A 15872-nucleotide genomic window follows, 5' to 3' on the forward strand; every position below is an offset into this window, starting at 1 on the left:
AGGAGAGGGAGAGAGAGAGGGAGAGAGAGAGAGTTAATGTTGTCATTCCATAAAACAAGTGTGCAGGTCTAAAAACGGTTGGCATTTCACAAGCCACCCCAAACTCCCAAAGAAACCCAAGAAACAGCTCAAAAGAAATAGAAGAAAGGAAATGGGAAAAAAGAAGAGAGAGAGAGATGGGCCCTCTCTCTCTCTCTCTCTCTCTATTTAAGCAAATCCAAAGCCCGCCCACTTTCACAACACCACCAATTACCAAAGCCAAAAGGAGGGAGAGAGGGAGAGAGCAGGCATGGCAGGAGGAGGCTTCCATTTCAAACTCAATTTGAAGGCCACCATTATTTTCTTTATCATAGTCCTATTTTTCCTCCTTTTCTGTTCTTCTACATCTGCTTCAAGAGGCCACAGCAAATGGCGCCACCACAAAAGAGCCTCTGCTACTGCTGCCTCATTGTACAAAAAGAAACTAAAACCGAGTGGTGGTGGAGGAAAGCATCACATTTATGCTCCTTCTCCTCCTCCGCCAACCAAAAAGAAAGTGAAGAGTGGTGGTGGTAATATGACACCGCAGCCGCCACCACCCACACCAACAGTTTACTCAAAGAAGAAGAAAGGGAAATTTGGAAATGTAATTGTGACAGCACCACCACCAGCTCCACTGCCGCCACCGGAGAAGGGGTATCCTCCCGACGTCTTTGACGTGTTGGATTTTGGAGCGAAGGGTGATGGAGTTACTGATGACACTAAGGTTGATATTACTCTCTACACTTCTCTCTCTCTCTCTCTCTCTCTCTCTCTCTCTCTCTCTCTCTCTCTCTCTCTGCAACCTTAACTATGACAAAGCCGATTATGCTCGTATTACTTCCTTAACTATGACAACAATGCTTGTATAGCAGAGCTAAATATACAACTATTGCTCACAGTTTTCAATTTTTTATTCTTATTTTATGAAAAATTATTAAAATACTCATGAGAGTTGTACTATGTACCATTTTACATATTTAAAACCATTCTAATTCATGATCGATGTGTGGTTTTATCGGTATTTTTAAATTAAATCAAACAATATAGGTAGAATGATAAATAGTATATTTTTCATGAGTATAATAAAATCCTTCTGTAAAGGAAGGAATACGGCTGGTGTCGCTGTGGTAGCATCCTCAGGCCCAATTACCACATCACACCTCAAATTAACAATTTCAAAATGTAACTCTTTAATCTATTGAAAAAATGAATAGGGACTATCTTTCTCACTGAATTACCCAAAAAACAAAACACAAAACACAAAATCTATCTTTAATCAGAAAATTCCAACAAAGCAAAAGGTATTTTTCATCACTTTCAAAATGTAACTCTCTAATCTATTGAAAAAACGGATAGGCAAAGGGTATTTTTCATCACTTTCAAATTGTAACTCTCTAATCTATTAAAAAAACGGGTAAGGAAAGACAAAGGTAGGGCATGTCTTCCCCACCAAATTACCCAAAAACAAAACACAAAATCCGCCTTTAATCAGAAAATTCCAACAAACAAAGAGTATTTTTCATCACTTTCAAAATATAACTCTCTAATCTATTGAAAAAACAGTTAGGGACCTGTCTTCTCCACTGAATTACCCAAAAAACAAATCACAAAATCCATCTTTAATCAGAAAATTCCAGCAAACAAGGGGTATTTTTCATCTTTAAGGAATAACAAGATGAAAACAATTTAAGAGGCCGGGTCTTGTTTTTCTTAATGAAAGAAACTCCGTGGCCCTTTCTTCTGGAGGTATCATACGTAGCGAATATGTGGGTCCCCCATAACTGTAGCTCACCAATTCGTTAAAATGACCAAAATTCCAAATTTGTACCAACAATCACTCCATTTCACCAAAGAAATCTAGTTTCGGCCCTTCCCTCCTGGAGCCCATCTTAACCTTTAATATCAATATCCAAAATGGATTTGGAGCCCCATAAATGCTCATCCACAATGCTATCTCAAGCTCTGTTTGGATCATTTTATTTATTTATTTTCTGAGGGATGGGATGGGGGCATTTGTTTTTCCTCTCCAATAGCTATATACTTCGAATGTTTTAGATGCGCTGCAATCTTTCAGATTTCACATCTAATGGATAAGAATAATTGTGCTCGATGATCTTGTTGTATACAGTCCCCTTATTAGATTATGCTCAACACTTCTTCCAAATGGCTAAAAATACTCGAAAAACATTATGTTATCAAGATTCCAACAACGACCATGTAGGCATTCATCTCTGCCAAATTGTCAAAATTGGTGCACCAAAACGCCCCTGATGATTCGAAATATAACTGGTCAGATGCCATAAAAAAACCCCTATCTACTAAACTGCCACTAAAGTATTTTTCATTTTGGTGAAGAATTAAACTGCCACTAAAGTTCCAGTTTTGCCCGAAAACTGGATATTCTTATTGTTATTATTTTTTCTTTTTTTCTATTTCTTTTCTTTTTGAAGTGACATAGTATCCCTATGCTTATGTATTCTCCGAGTCCATTTTGAAATGGCACATATACTAAAAAAACTATAATATTTCTTCAAAATGCAAAATGGGCACATTTCCAACAACAACCCCAACCCTTTTCCCACCACTAACACCTTCAAAAAGCTAACTCATAATCTACTTTAAAAAATGGGTAGACCCCTTTCCCACCACTAACACCTTCAAAAAGCTACCTCATAATCTTCTTGAAAAAATAGGTAGAGCCATATCTTCCCCATTGAATTACCCAAAATAAAAAACAATCATTGCAATATAACTGACATTATTGGCCGTCGTTTGCAGAAGCTTAGGAAATCTTTAAAAGAAAATGGAGCGCTAGGTTCGAGAGATATCACTAAATTACCACATTTATGGTCGTTTCAGCGTAGCCGAACAGGTGGGACGGCCCAGCTTGAGCTTGGACTCGAGCCTGAACCACCCATCTTGAGCTTGGCTTGATTGGGTGGAAGTGAGATTTTGAGATTGATTTTTCTAAGATTTGTCCACTTCACAAAGTCATTAATATCTAGACTATATGATAGGATGTCTCGAATTGAGTTTATATTAACAAGTAAATTTGATTTCGCTGGATTAGCAAATTCTTGCTCGCAAGCTCCGCTTGAGTTATTGTCGAGCCAAACAATTTCGCTAGGGCTGAGCCAAGCAACCTGGCTTGGCTTGTTGATACCCCAATTGGGAACATCTCTTATTTGCATATGTAAATATTGTTCCTGTAAACATGTTCCTCTCAAATTATTTCAGCAAACCAAACGACCCTAAATTTCAATCGATCTCTCTTTCAAAGATGATGTGTGAACTAACATTTAATGTGCGAAACTTAGGCATTTCAAGCGTCATGGTCAGCGGCGTGTAAGGTCGAAGGTTCAACCATCAATGTTCCAGCTGAGTTTGTGTTCCTAGTCGGGCCGATATCTTTCTCCGGCCCCTATTGCAAACCCAATATTGTTTTTAAGGTATCTCTCTCTCTCTCTCTCTCTCTCTCTCTCTCTCTCTCTCTCTCTCTCTCTCTCTCTCTCCTCTGTGCCCTTGCATGCCATTAAAATTTCGCAAAGAGGTGCTCCATATTTCATTCATTTACTCCTTTGATGAGCTTAAAATTTGCAGTTGGATGGAACTATAATAGCCCCAACAAGCGCTGGGGCCTGGAGTTCAGGTTTTTTGCAGTGGCTAGAATTCTCAAAGCTGCAAGGAATAACAATTTCTGGCCAAGGCACCATAGATGGTAGAGGAGCAGTTTGGTGGGAAAGCTTTCAACCATATTTTCCAGTTGTGAGCTCTCTCTCTCTCTCAAGTTGCAGCCTGGAAGGGCCAGAACTGCCTTGATGAGTAGCCTATAACCATGAATTTTCTGGAACTATTATTGATTTATAGCTTGTGTGTTTTGCCCATGTTGCGGATGCAGATAAGCAGTCTTCTATCCAAATCCAAATCAGGAATGCCAAGCATAAAGCCGACGGTTTGTCGACTGCACTTTCTTCAATTTTTCTTCTAAAGAAATACCACCCTTTATATGGCTTATAATTGGGGATGCTGCAAACTTTCCTTGTTTCGGCTATAATTTCACTTGCAAGAAAATTCTAGAAAAAAATTAACTTAAATTTCCCGTAAAATTAACCTAAACAAAAAAGATGGAATTCATTGACCGAGAAAAAATGGGGGCAAAAATCTTAATCATGATAAAACATAGAATAACAAAAAAAAATCATTTATTGAAAATCTCTCTCTCTCTCTCTCTCTCTCTCTCTCTCTCTCTCTCTCTCTCTCCGTATGTGTGTGTGCACGCACACATTTGTGCACCAGTGTGTGTGTGTGAGCATTCTTCCAGGGTTTCCTTGGGAACATAAGCTTCCATAGAGAAACTTGCCTCCATGCAAGCGACCTTAAAATATCACTACAAAAGCAGACACATGTTTCTTTTTTTTTTTTTTTTTTCCTCCAAACTCCAGAGAAAAGAAATCGAAACTCTTGCCATATCATGTGAAGGTGCAGTTTCTAAAGAATGGAAACCCTCACAGCGCAAACTGTACACTAAAATATAGCCATTTAAAAGTTTTTATCTTACAAAAGACTTAAATTTAATGTAATTGCCAAGCTCCAAGATTTTATCGGAGCTCGAGTTTGGCACTTCAATCTAATTTAATTTAGCTTAATTTTTTGACAGGCTCTAAGATTTTATGGGAGCTTTAATGTGACTGTTCGAGACATCAGAATTCAAAACAGTCCTCAATGTCACCTAAAGCTTGATAGCTGCACAGGCGTCGAAGTCTTGAACCTCACCATTTCATCACCTGGAAACAGCCTCAATACAGATGGAATACACCTGCAAAATTCAAGAGATGTGCTAATCCACCACTCCAATTTGGCATGTGGTAATACTAATATCTTCATAACCAGTTTCAGTTTAGCATTTTTAAAAATAAATTGAAAGAAGGAAAAGGATATATATGATCGACCACTTAAAACATTGGTAAAGCTATTTTATTCCTGGTTTACCAAATTTTCACAGATCAATCACGCTCTGCCACAATGAATGGAAATGATATAGACGCCTCAATTGTAAACATCAGTCAATTCCACAGAAATGACCAGTATGCCCTAATTACCTCGATAAAGAAAATCAATAATGCAAAGCACGAGTCAGAACTACATTTACCTAGTATCGCTATTCATATCCCCTAATCTTCTTTCGCCCCATCCCCATGGAGACAACACCCCTCCCTTTTATCTATTACAGTGTATTCCTAGGAAAACCTGAAACAAGGTATTTCTTCTCAGATTATTAGTGTTTCGTGTCTTTTAGAAGTTATAACATGGAGTTCACACTGCATAATGCAGGTGATGATTGTGTGTCTATACAAACTGGCAGCTCAAACATCTATGTTCATGACTTGAACTGCGGGCCCGGCCATGGCATCAGCATAGGCGGGCTTGGAAGAGACAACACCAAGGCATGTGTATCCAATATCACTGTGAGAAACATCAATATTCAGAACACAATGACTGGAGTCAGAATAAAGACATGGCAGGTAAACTAAAAACTACTATCATTACCTTAATTCTTAGGGAAATTTATCAGAATATACCTAATTTTTCAACAATTTAACAGTTTACGTTTTTCAACTGTTCCAACTCATGATGGATATTCTGAAATTAAATAAAAATATGTGGATCAAATGTTAAATAATTGATCTCTTATCTGTATTTTGATAAATTGCCATTAATTATTATTTAAAAGCAAATCTCTATCACTAAACAAGAATAGTTTCCACGGGGTCTACAAGGAAGAAGTGAGACTATCAAAGTGACATTTCAAAAGTTAAGTAGAATTGGAATAATTTTGGTACCTGTGTCTTGCCAGTGAACCTAATGCGTATGCTTCATTGCTAAGACGTGATTCTAAACCAAGATTTAATATGATCAAATATACTTGATTTCCTTCATTTACTTACAAGATAATCTAAGGCCTACCATGATTGTATCACCTTCCTCCAAGTGATCAACACTGCCTCCTGATGAAATGGACACATGCAATCCACACATGTACGTGCCCAGAAACGCCAATAATATATGGCCATTTTAGTAATTGATTTCATGTTTGAATATTTCTCATCTTCCTTCATTGACTTACAATTACAATTTTTATTTTCTGATATCATCCCCATTATCTTCTTATAATCTCATTTCCCTTTCCTTGATATTTACTCATCTTACTCAAAAAATCAAAATTTTCTCCTAACAGGGTGGTTCAGGCTCTGTCCAAGGCATATTGTTTTCCAACATCCAAGTCTCTGAGGTCCAATTCCCTATCGTGATTGACCAGTTTTACTGTGACAAAAGAACTTGCGAGAACCATACAACTGCGGTTGCCCTGTCAGGGATCACATATGAGAAGATCAAGGGAACCTATACAGTAAAGCCTGTACATTTTGCATGCAGTGACACTATCCCTTGCACTGACTTGACCTTAACAGACATACAGCTTGAACCTATACAAGAATCCTACCACTTGTATGAGCCCTTTTGTTGGCAAACGTTTGGGGAGTTGATGAGTCCCACAGTGCCACCCATCGCATGTTTGCAGATTGGAAAGCCAGCCAATAGCCGGATTCAGTCAGACCACGATTCTTGTTAGAGATTAATAAGGGCTCTTTGGCTAGAGTTGTTTCAGAATCAATTTATGTGTATGTGTGGTTGTGGTCAAATTCCAACCCCTTCACATCATCTCTCTAGAGAGGAGAGCGAGAGAGAGATACTTGGTTTCTTAAGATTGTTGTAGATTTCATGGGTAGATGTCATTACATTGGAAGCATCTATTTGTTGCTCCACGGTGAATTGATTTGTATGCACTATAGAATAGTTTTATACACAAGACCTTGGAGATATGATTTCAATAGATCAGGGGTGTATGACAATTGAGTTACATTTTTCATCACTATGCTATCATGTGTATGTAGTTATCTTAGTTTTGTTCTACTCCTTGAGAGTCTGAAAATTTGTTATTTGACTAATGCTATATAAAATATCAAATAATGATGAATAGCCAGATTTGGTGACAAGTTGCAGTACTCCCAAAGGAAACCCTATTTGAAGTTTCATGGAATTTGAAATTCTTACACCATCATGGCCATTGTCATTGTTTTCAAATATGGAGTTGAAAAGTAGGGAACTCAATAGTGCTTGGATCCTCTCCAATTTTCCAGAAAATTAAGTGAAAACAGTTGCATCTGATGATTACAATGTTCTGAAGAAAAGCTTAAACCATATAACATTTCACTCCCTTGAGAGAGAGAGAGAGAGAGAGAGAACACTTGGGTTCGGAGAGCCGAACAACCCGGAGTGGGAACCCACAGCTGTTTCACGGGAACAGCTTCTTCAGCTAGGCCATTAATGGGTTAGAGGGTACAATGTGTAACACATGGAGAATTGAGTTCTATGTTTGATAACTAACTGATTGAGGTCTAATTTTTGAGGTCCAATGCAATGCCTGCAGAAATCTACCATTGATTGACAAATCTTTTATGAAAAATTTCCCTCAAAGAAACCTAGTATTATATGTATTTTGCCACAAAAATTATTGGGCTTGAATTTTTTCAATGCAAACCTATGCTTGAACTTGCTTAAAAGGATAAGTTACAACAACATCTTGCCAAATTGATCCTTGCAATATTGGAGAAGCCGAAGTTTGTCGAAGAATTTCAGAGCTCCAGACTGAATCATAGATATGTTCAAATGGATATGTACACCAAATTAAGATTCGATTTATTTCAATTTTCAAGTGAGGATTTTGCACTAGGACATTTTTCGTTGGTCCCATGACACGAAGGGCTTCTAAAGACAATTTTCAGTGCAAGCTTCTAGAATGAAACAATTGCTGATTTTTTCTGATCAGACTGATTATAGAGATAGAGAGCCCCTTTACAGGTTGGTTGAGACTCAGGAGAAGCTTAGGAGCAACAAGTAATAATGATAAACTTGTTACAAGCTTTTACAAAATTGGACATTGAGATATTAGACCCATTAGTCTTCTTACGAGCTGTGATGACCAATAATAATAATAATATATATACATAATAATAATAATAATAATAAAATAAATAAATAAAAATTTATATACATGAATGACTTTAAATGATGGTCCATTGTGTTGTAACACACCATGGGACCATCATTCTAGTTTACACATTTTTGCATCAAAATATTTATAAGGTAAGGAAACCAATATGAGGTGCCTCAAGATGCCACGAGGTGGCAATCACCAGTATGAGGTGTCTCAAGATGCCACAAGGTGGCAATCACCAATATGAGGTGTCTCAAGATGGCACGAGGTGGCAATCGCCAATATGAGGTGTCTTGCTATGCCACAAGGTGGCAATCACCAGTATGAGGTGTCTCAAGATGGCACGAGGTAGCAATCGCTAGTATGAGATGTCTCGTGACAGCATGAGGTGGCCCTTAAAAATGACACATGGATGCCATGTGTCGAGTATAGGTTGAGTCCCACACTTATAAATATTCCATCAGCCCATAAACTAAGCCATCAATTGGTTCTCTCTCTCCTCGCAAATGGGAATTTCTCTCTCCACCAAAACACCTTTGATTCCAGTTCTACTCCGGCAACGATAATAGCATATTCATCTCAAAGTGACCATAGGTAAGTGGCTTCATTTTTCCTGTAAAATCATTATTTGAAGAAAACTGATATTTTTATAGTAGTTTCAGAAATAATTCTGCATGTAATCATAATATTTATGAAACAATAAGTTTTATGTACCTCCATATATAACTATAATATATGTAGCATAAATCTTAGATACTGAAAATGTTATATATATACAAATATTATACATGTTATATGCACGGGTTATGTACAAGTGTTATGTTCAAGTAATTACTTTGAATTATTTTATGGAAAAGCATTGATTGCCAAACATCTACTATATTGATATATAGCCCGCAATTGACATAATAAGGTCTTTTGAATTGATATGCATGATAGTATGACATAGTGATGCCCCCTCATGACTATATGTACAGCATAGAACTGTTGACGTTCCTTGTAATTACATATGAGACATGTTTCTAGTAAGATACGTGTGCATGACAACATGCTTGTAATAAGATATGTGTGCATGGCAACATGCTTCTGATAAGATACGTGTGCATAGCAGCATGCTTTTAATAAGATAGGTGTGCATGTTAACATGCTATCAATAAAATATGAGCGCATGGAGACATGCCTCTGTTATGATCTGATGAGATACTTATGCTGGCAGTCGTGATTTATCCTTACTCTCTATGCTAGGATGAGAGTTAGGATTGGATTATGTTTGGGAGGTCGCACCCCCAAAACATATTTGAGGCAATACTCATTGGGACCCCTTTGGTAGTGTAACACTCTCTCGCCAGAAAGGCACATGAGAGGGCCGTGTCTTGCTAGGCTAGTGCCTATCAAAAGCCCCAATGCGCGCTGAGGTTGTGTGTGTGTGTGAGGTACTACGCAATGGATTTACCCATCGGTGGTGCTTCATCCTGTGGGATAATAGAAGTCCTGACCTTGAAACCAAGGCCTGGAACCCGAGGTTGGTGCTTCTATTGCAGGACTTCTGTTGTTGTGAATACTTGTCTGACCATATCTGATACTTGATTGTAGTAATATGATCTTGATATGATCATGTGCATATGGTCGACGTATTATGCTTATTTTCTTTGTTTAATAAAGAATACAGGATATGTGTAAGAATTGAAGTGAATCTGTTTAATAACATATATTAGAATGCATGAAATCAATACGTCAAAATTCTGCTTAATATGTGTTCTTTTAGAAAATATTTACACTCTCTAAACATGATTTGTGAGGATAATGATGGTCACTTACAAAGTAGTTAAACTCATCAAACTATTCTGAAATGTTTTTCAAAGTAATCGCAGCTGCATGGTTCATATGTACAACAGAAGTAGTTGGAAGAAGGTTGTAGTCATGGATGAATTCCCTTTTGTACTTTTTGTTTTATTACAATTGTATATACACAGATCTTCATGCAAATTATAAGTGTGAAGTAAACGCTGTACAAATCAGAAAGTTAAGTGGAAATTTTGTTTTGATGTAATATTTAGTGAAAATTTCAAATTTGTTTTTATTCGTTAAGAATGGACTGTCACATCTCAGGAATTCTAGTAATATAAAACTTGGGGTGTGACACGAGCCTTTACAAAATCATAGCTAAGGTGCTCTTCGAAGGACTGAAGAAAGTCTTGCCACTAGTGTTATCTAGAGAACAATATGCTTTAATTCATGATAGGATGATCACTAATAACATCTTGATTGTGCAAGAAAATATACACTCCAGATATTTTACTAGAGTGATAGGTGCTATTATTAAGCTTGATATGGAGAAGGCTTTGACAGGGTAGACCGGCACGTTCTTTGAGAGATTATAAGGCGTATGGGTTTTGGAGATAAATAGAGGAATTGGATTATGGGATGTCTCTCCTCAGCGCACCTTTCCGTTTTGATTAATGGTAGCCCCAAAGGCTTCTTTAAGGCTACTAGGGGGATCAAACATCAGGACCCGCTATCTCCTTTTCTATTCACTTTGCTAGCAAAGGGCTTCAGTATGATGCTTAAGAATGTGGAAAGGAAAGAGAGATTCTCGGTCTTTCGGGTCTCTCCCAATAGCCCTATTATGTCTCACTTACAGTATGCCAATGATACACTGATCTTTTGTGATGCTGATATAGTACAGGTGAAGAATCTCAGTTTTTTTATCAGGTGTTGTGAGATAGCTCTTGGTTTGAAAGTTAATATGGTAGAGGTGGCTTGTAATAGGGATTTTTGAGATCCTTGGCTAACTTTAGGTAGCAAGATAGAACAATTTCTTTTAAGTATTTTGGCCTCTCAATTTCAGAATTAAGATTAAGTCACACAGTTTGAGATCCAGTGATTAAAACATTTCAGGTCAAGATGGATTTCTGAAAATCAAACTTTGTCTTTGAGAGGATGAATAGCACTTATGAAACCAGCACGGGCAAATTTACCTATTTACTTAATGTCATTGTCGCAGATGCCGAGTTCAGTGTATAAGCTTATTGAGCACTTGATGAGAAATTTTATCTGGGTTTCTGTTGATGATCAAAGGAAATTTCACCTGGTTAGTTGGAACAAAATTTATACTCCAAAAAGGGATGGAGGATTGTGTATGAGAAGGTTGAAGCTTATGAACATTCTAAATGGTGGTGTAGAACTATCCAATGACCTAATCAACTATAGAAAGATGTTTTGGCTGCTAAATATGGTTTTGATCAGATCTCTCATCTGATTAAGAGAGGTAAAGGAGGTGTACATTCTTCTCACATATGTCAGGGAATCTTTAGCTGCAGATCTATCGTTGTTGGCAACGCTAGATGGTTGGTTGATAAGGATGAAGATACATTGTTTTGGTTTAATAAATGGTTAGGTGATAGGCCTTTGATGATTTTCTACCTGAGTTATTTGCTAGGGTCCCTTCACCAGCTACTAAGATTTCTGATTTGGTTGGTTAGGCAAGTTCAGGAAGGGTGTGGACCATTTCCTGCAATTACAATAGGGCTCCTGATGCTGTAATTATTCCAACTGCAAAGTCTTCTGACGGATCTAGAATTTGTCCATATTTATCCAAATGCAATTGACGTTGTATGGGAAAGGGAGAGCAATGGAGGTTCTCTGTAAAGTCCGCCTACCGACTGTTCTATGATTGAGCAAGATGGAGCGGTGAGGTGTTGAATAAGGTGTGGAAGTGGCCTGTTCCTCTCAAGATACAAGCCTTCTTATGGATTGCAGTGCAAGGAAAGTGCCTTACTATGGACAATCTGCAAAAGAGAAGTGAAGTTTTGCCTAATGTTTACTTGACGAGTAAGAGGGTGAGGACAATGACAACCATCTCTTCTTGCATGATCCTTTTGTCAATCACATTCAGTGATGGGCATTCAGGCAATTGGGTTGTTCTCTGATGCTTCCTGGAAATCTAGTGGTTGTCATTGATCACTTGAACTTGCCGGGGCCGCCATCTAAGGGGAGAACCATATGGAAAATCCTCAAAGGAGCGGTTCTTTGGGAGCTCTGAAGGGAGAGAAATAGGACAATTTTTTGCGGCTCAGTTTTGGGTGCAGATAGCATCAAAGGCAATGTCCTAGAGTCTCTTTGGAGTTGGTACTCTATCACTAAAGAATGTAAAGGAGTTTCGCGTATTGATATCTTCTTAAATCTGGAGATCTTGTTAATAGTTTGGTGCCCAAAATCCGGCCTCGTGGAGTTTGGAAGCCTTCGCCTAATGGTTACTTTAAAGTGATTTTTGATGGAAATTCTTTTGGGAACCAGGTGTGGCAGGTGTGGGCAGAGTTCTGAGAGATTCGGGATGGAATATCATCTTCTTTTATAATGATCGTTGTGGGATTGCAATAGAAAATCAGTCCGAACTTTGCTCTCTTGTGCATGGTCTGATGATTATACAGAATAAGCAGATCGCTGATGCAATATTGGTAGAGGGACACCCCCTTAATGTTATCAAGTGGTGCACTAGGGAGAAAAGGTCCATGGCCCTACGATCTTCTTGGTTGAACATTTTAGATATTCGTATTGTTTTGAATGTTTCATTTTCTCATGTGTACTGAGAGGCAAATGAGGTGGTGTGTACTGAGAGGCAAATGAGGTGGTTGACTGCCTTCCCAAACTTGGAAGCTCTTTACCGGACCTCTGCCTTGAACTTGTAATTGTTGTTTCTTGCATTTTGATAATAAAATTATTAATCTTGTAAAAAACAATTTGTTGTACGAAGTCTGATTAGAATGTTGGCATTTGAGGAGTCAAAGGCAGTGTCAAAACCAGCCCATATTTTGTGTCTGCGCAACGGCAGGTGCACTATAGATGCCCTAGTAGAACAGAATGTGGAAAACATGTATGTGCGTGCAAGAGATAATGTTTTCTAGATAGATGATCCATTCAGTTTTCTTTTCTTTGATAGGTGACATTTTATTTGAACATTTAGAAAGAGGTACAAGATGTGGAGGAAGAAGAACACTAAAGAAGATGTCATCCCCTCCCCCCCCCCCCCCCCCTTCCAACAAAACCCAGAGTCATGTTGCTCTTCACCAAAGCATCTGTTTTGGTATCAGCTTGCCCAAGTACAAGAAAATACATCTCGCCCACATGGACTAAAGATTTCTTCAAAAATATTCAACAACAGCCAGGTTATCATAACCTCCCTATGCGCCCATTTAATACCGTACTCCTCCACTCCGTTTCTAACACGTTTGATACCATACACCTGATTATGGATTGTGAAACTCCTAATACTGCACAGATTGTTTCTGACAACCTGTTCAGTTCGACAATTGATCACAAAGTCACCTATTTAGATAATAAGTTAAGTATTTGTAAGGATATAAATACGTCTGATCATGCATATTATTTTAAGTTTAAGAAAAAAAGGCCTGCCACAACAGATCATGCCAGAGTGATGAAAGTTGTCCTAAACAAGGCCTAATACTTCTATGAAATGGATTAAGAACCAAACATTCATCATAACGTTGATTCAAGAAAAATGTGTTGCATTCCTTTCCTTCGTCCCTAACACATGGAATAGGAATATTTTGCACATAAAAGGCCTACTCTTAGAGAGGACAAAATGGAAGATGATTGAGGAGGCAAGGAACCCTCCAACGCTTAGAGAGAAATATTTATTAGAGTGAACAGGGTCACCAAACCTTTTAATAAATTGATTGCACAGTGAAATGCAACTCAAATACCGTTAGGCAGCTACGAGAAGACAGAGATGACCTCACACACATAACATAACTGTATAATAAATAATGTACATGACAAACGATACTTATGCACGCATATAGGAAATGAGAATGATGAAGGTCAAATCCCTGTTGAACCCTTCCTGGTACCCATGAATTCCTAGAGAGAATATTCACCTATTACTAGGTATGCCATAGACAAACAAAGGTACCTGCTGTCTCCTGTTTAGTACAAGGCAATTTATTCCCTACAGTTTCCACTAAATTCTTTATACCAACACCAGGTAACAATGTGATAAGCTGTACCTCAATAGGTTCCACCAACATTATGAAAAAAGCTGCTTTTTCTTATATCAAAGCTGCTTCCTTTAAAACAAATATAAACTGATTTTGTCAAGTTCCAAATGAAGATAAGTTTCCATATGCAGATGCGGAAAGAAAGACCATTGTGGTGCGACAAACAATAATGTTTTTAAATAATTATTAGAAAAACAACTATAAAGAGAAAATATACCCAATAAACTATTCAGTTTTTTCTACATATTAAATTGATATGCAAAGAACAAGAGTATCACCCACCATATAGCAATACCCTACACTAAAACAACTGTAAATCCAATAACCATGCTGCATGCTGCAAAAGGACTAATTTTTGTTGAGAGTACATCATCATCGTCCAAGCCTTGTCCCAACTATTTGGGCCGGCTACACAACATGTTCCTCCATCCACTCTATTAAGCGTCATACCCTCAGTCAAACGATAAGTCACAATATCTATTCTCACTACTTCCATCTATGTCCTTTTGAGCCTTCTCCCCTTTTAGAACCTTTCTCTTGAACCAAATTTCCCTTCCTTACCAGTGTAGCTCTAGGTCGATGATGCACATTGCCAGCCCACCTAAGTCTACTTTCCCAGTCAATGATGCACATTGTCGCCTATTGGATTTTGTTGAGAGTATATAATAAAGGAAAGTTTTCATTGTAGCAACAAAACAGTATAATCTAGTTATCCAATGCCCATGTTTAATTAATATTAAGTTGCATAAAATTCCATGTATGCACCGGACACCATAAAAAATGAGGGGTTTGTATAAACTATTAAAATGCCTCAATGTTTCATTAGAGAACCAAACAAACATCCAAAACCGTCAATAGTTTTGTCCATTTAACATCTTGGACATGAAATACATTCTACAGTTTCTCCCACATGTTCAGTTGCCATTCCTCTCACAGATGAGAAGTTGAGATGTCTTAAGAAATTATCAAGATGCTGAAAGGTTTAAATAGATTATCAAAGAGGGCATTTTTTTGAACCAGTCTGAAGCATGGGCACTTTCAATATAATTGGGTCACTGTTTTTTAACATACAAAAATTGCACTATAGCAAACTCAATGTTGATTCCTCATGTCAGCAGCAGTAATATTATGCAGAATATACAAAAACCTTCAGCAACTGCAACTTACTCATCTTTTGTCTCTTTTGATAGTTGAATCACATAAACCTCTTAAATATGAGAATGCATATTCGCCCACTTCAGTTCTCCCACAAATAGTGCCTGTAGCTGTTTATTTAATAAATGTTAACACAATTGCATTGAAGAAATTAAACACATTGCAGAATAGTTCTCAAACGCAAAACTAAGAAAACTGTAACGGGTAGCCAACGGGCAAGTAGAAACTGCTCGTAAAATTACCAAGAATGCTAGTAAAGTCTCTTCATGGAGCTCCAAAACCAGCTATCGCCTTTATTCCTTGACGTTTAGTGATGCTTTCTGGACTCGGCAATCCAGTCAGAGTTTCATACTTCTTTTCCAAGGCCTATTAAACAAATAAGCAAAATCTAATAATTAATACATCAGAAAGGATGTCAGGTCTCCATTTTTTCTTCCTTCCAGAAATGGGTATGGCACATCTGCATAACAAACATCTCCTTTTCATAGATAGTAATACTTTAAATAGCAAGAATTACAAGTCACATTTCCACGAGGCCCTTCACCTTAGAAAAAACGAAATGTGAAAAATAAAACTTGAGTGAGAAGAGAAACTTGTGTTGGTGCACTACGGCTCTCTACCTGGAC

General features: G+C 37.8%; 2 protein-coding genes across 8 annotated transcripts in view; one reads left to right on the plus strand and one right to left on the minus strand.

The window, feature by feature from the left end:
• Nucleotides 1-6949, plus strand: LOC18430507 (Pectin lyase-like superfamily protein). 2 transcript variants are annotated; one of them, XM_088860279.1, is made up of 7 exons: nt 1-745; nt 3339-3470; nt 3622-3786; nt 3920-3973; nt 4679-4886; nt 5353-5543; nt 6257-6949. In XM_088860279.1, the coding sequence occupies exons 1-7, from the start codon at nt 290-292 to the stop codon at nt 6647-6649; spliced, it is 1599 nt and encodes a 532-aa protein (XP_088716405.1). In that variant the 5' UTR covers nt 1-289; the 3' UTR covers nt 6650-6949. The 2 variants fall into 2 exon arrangements, with proteins under 2 accessions (XP_088716405.1, XP_088716406.1); XM_088860280.1 differs by lacking the exons at nt 5353-5543; nt 6257-6949 and adding an exon at nt 5024-5318 and having other exon boundaries at nt 7-745.
• PDF1B (peptide deformylase 1B) overlaps nt 4540-15872 on the minus strand; it is a 26614-nt gene continuing 15281 nt past the window's right edge. For 4 of the 6 annotated variants that reach the window (XR_966545.3, XR_016050847.1, XR_016050848.1 and 1 more), the window contains 3 exons: nt 15489-15612; nt 15259-15356; nt 4540-4837 (listed from right to left, as the gene is read on the minus strand). Coding sequence is in view for 1 of the 6 variants with exons in the window: in XM_006840659.4 (XP_006840722.1) it covers nt 15511-15612 (102 nt within the window). In the remaining 5 variants the exon portion in view is untranslated. Of the gene's footprint in view, nt 4838-14885; nt 15357-15488; nt 15613-15872 lie in introns of those variants that run through there. The other 2 variants (XR_016050846.1, XM_006840659.4) reach the window with 1 other exon arrangement.

Source organism: Amborella trichopoda, chromosome 3 (assembly GCF_054954075.1).
Source record: "Amborella trichopoda isolate Santa Cruz 75 chromosome 3, AtrichopodaSantaCruz75HAP2 v2.0, whole genome shotgun sequence".
Taxonomy (NCBI): Eukaryota; Viridiplantae; Streptophyta; class Magnoliopsida; order Amborellales; family Amborellaceae; genus Amborella; species Amborella trichopoda.

What these genes read in the sequence shown, in the direction of transcription:
- LOC18430507 (XM_088860279.1), top strand. Translation starts at nt 290, where the DNA reads ATGGCAGGAGGAGGCTTCCATTTCAAACTCAATTTGAAGGCCACCATT. An exon ending in GAGTTACTGATGACACTAAG is followed by an intron (nt 746 to 3,338) that starts GTTGATATTACT and finishes TGCGAAACTTAG; the next exon opens with GCATTTCAAGCGTCATGGTC. An exon ending in CCACTCCAATTTGGCATGTG is followed by an intron (nt 4,887 to 5,352) that starts GTAATACTAATA and finishes TGCATAATGCAG; the next exon opens with GTGATGATTGTGTGTCTATA.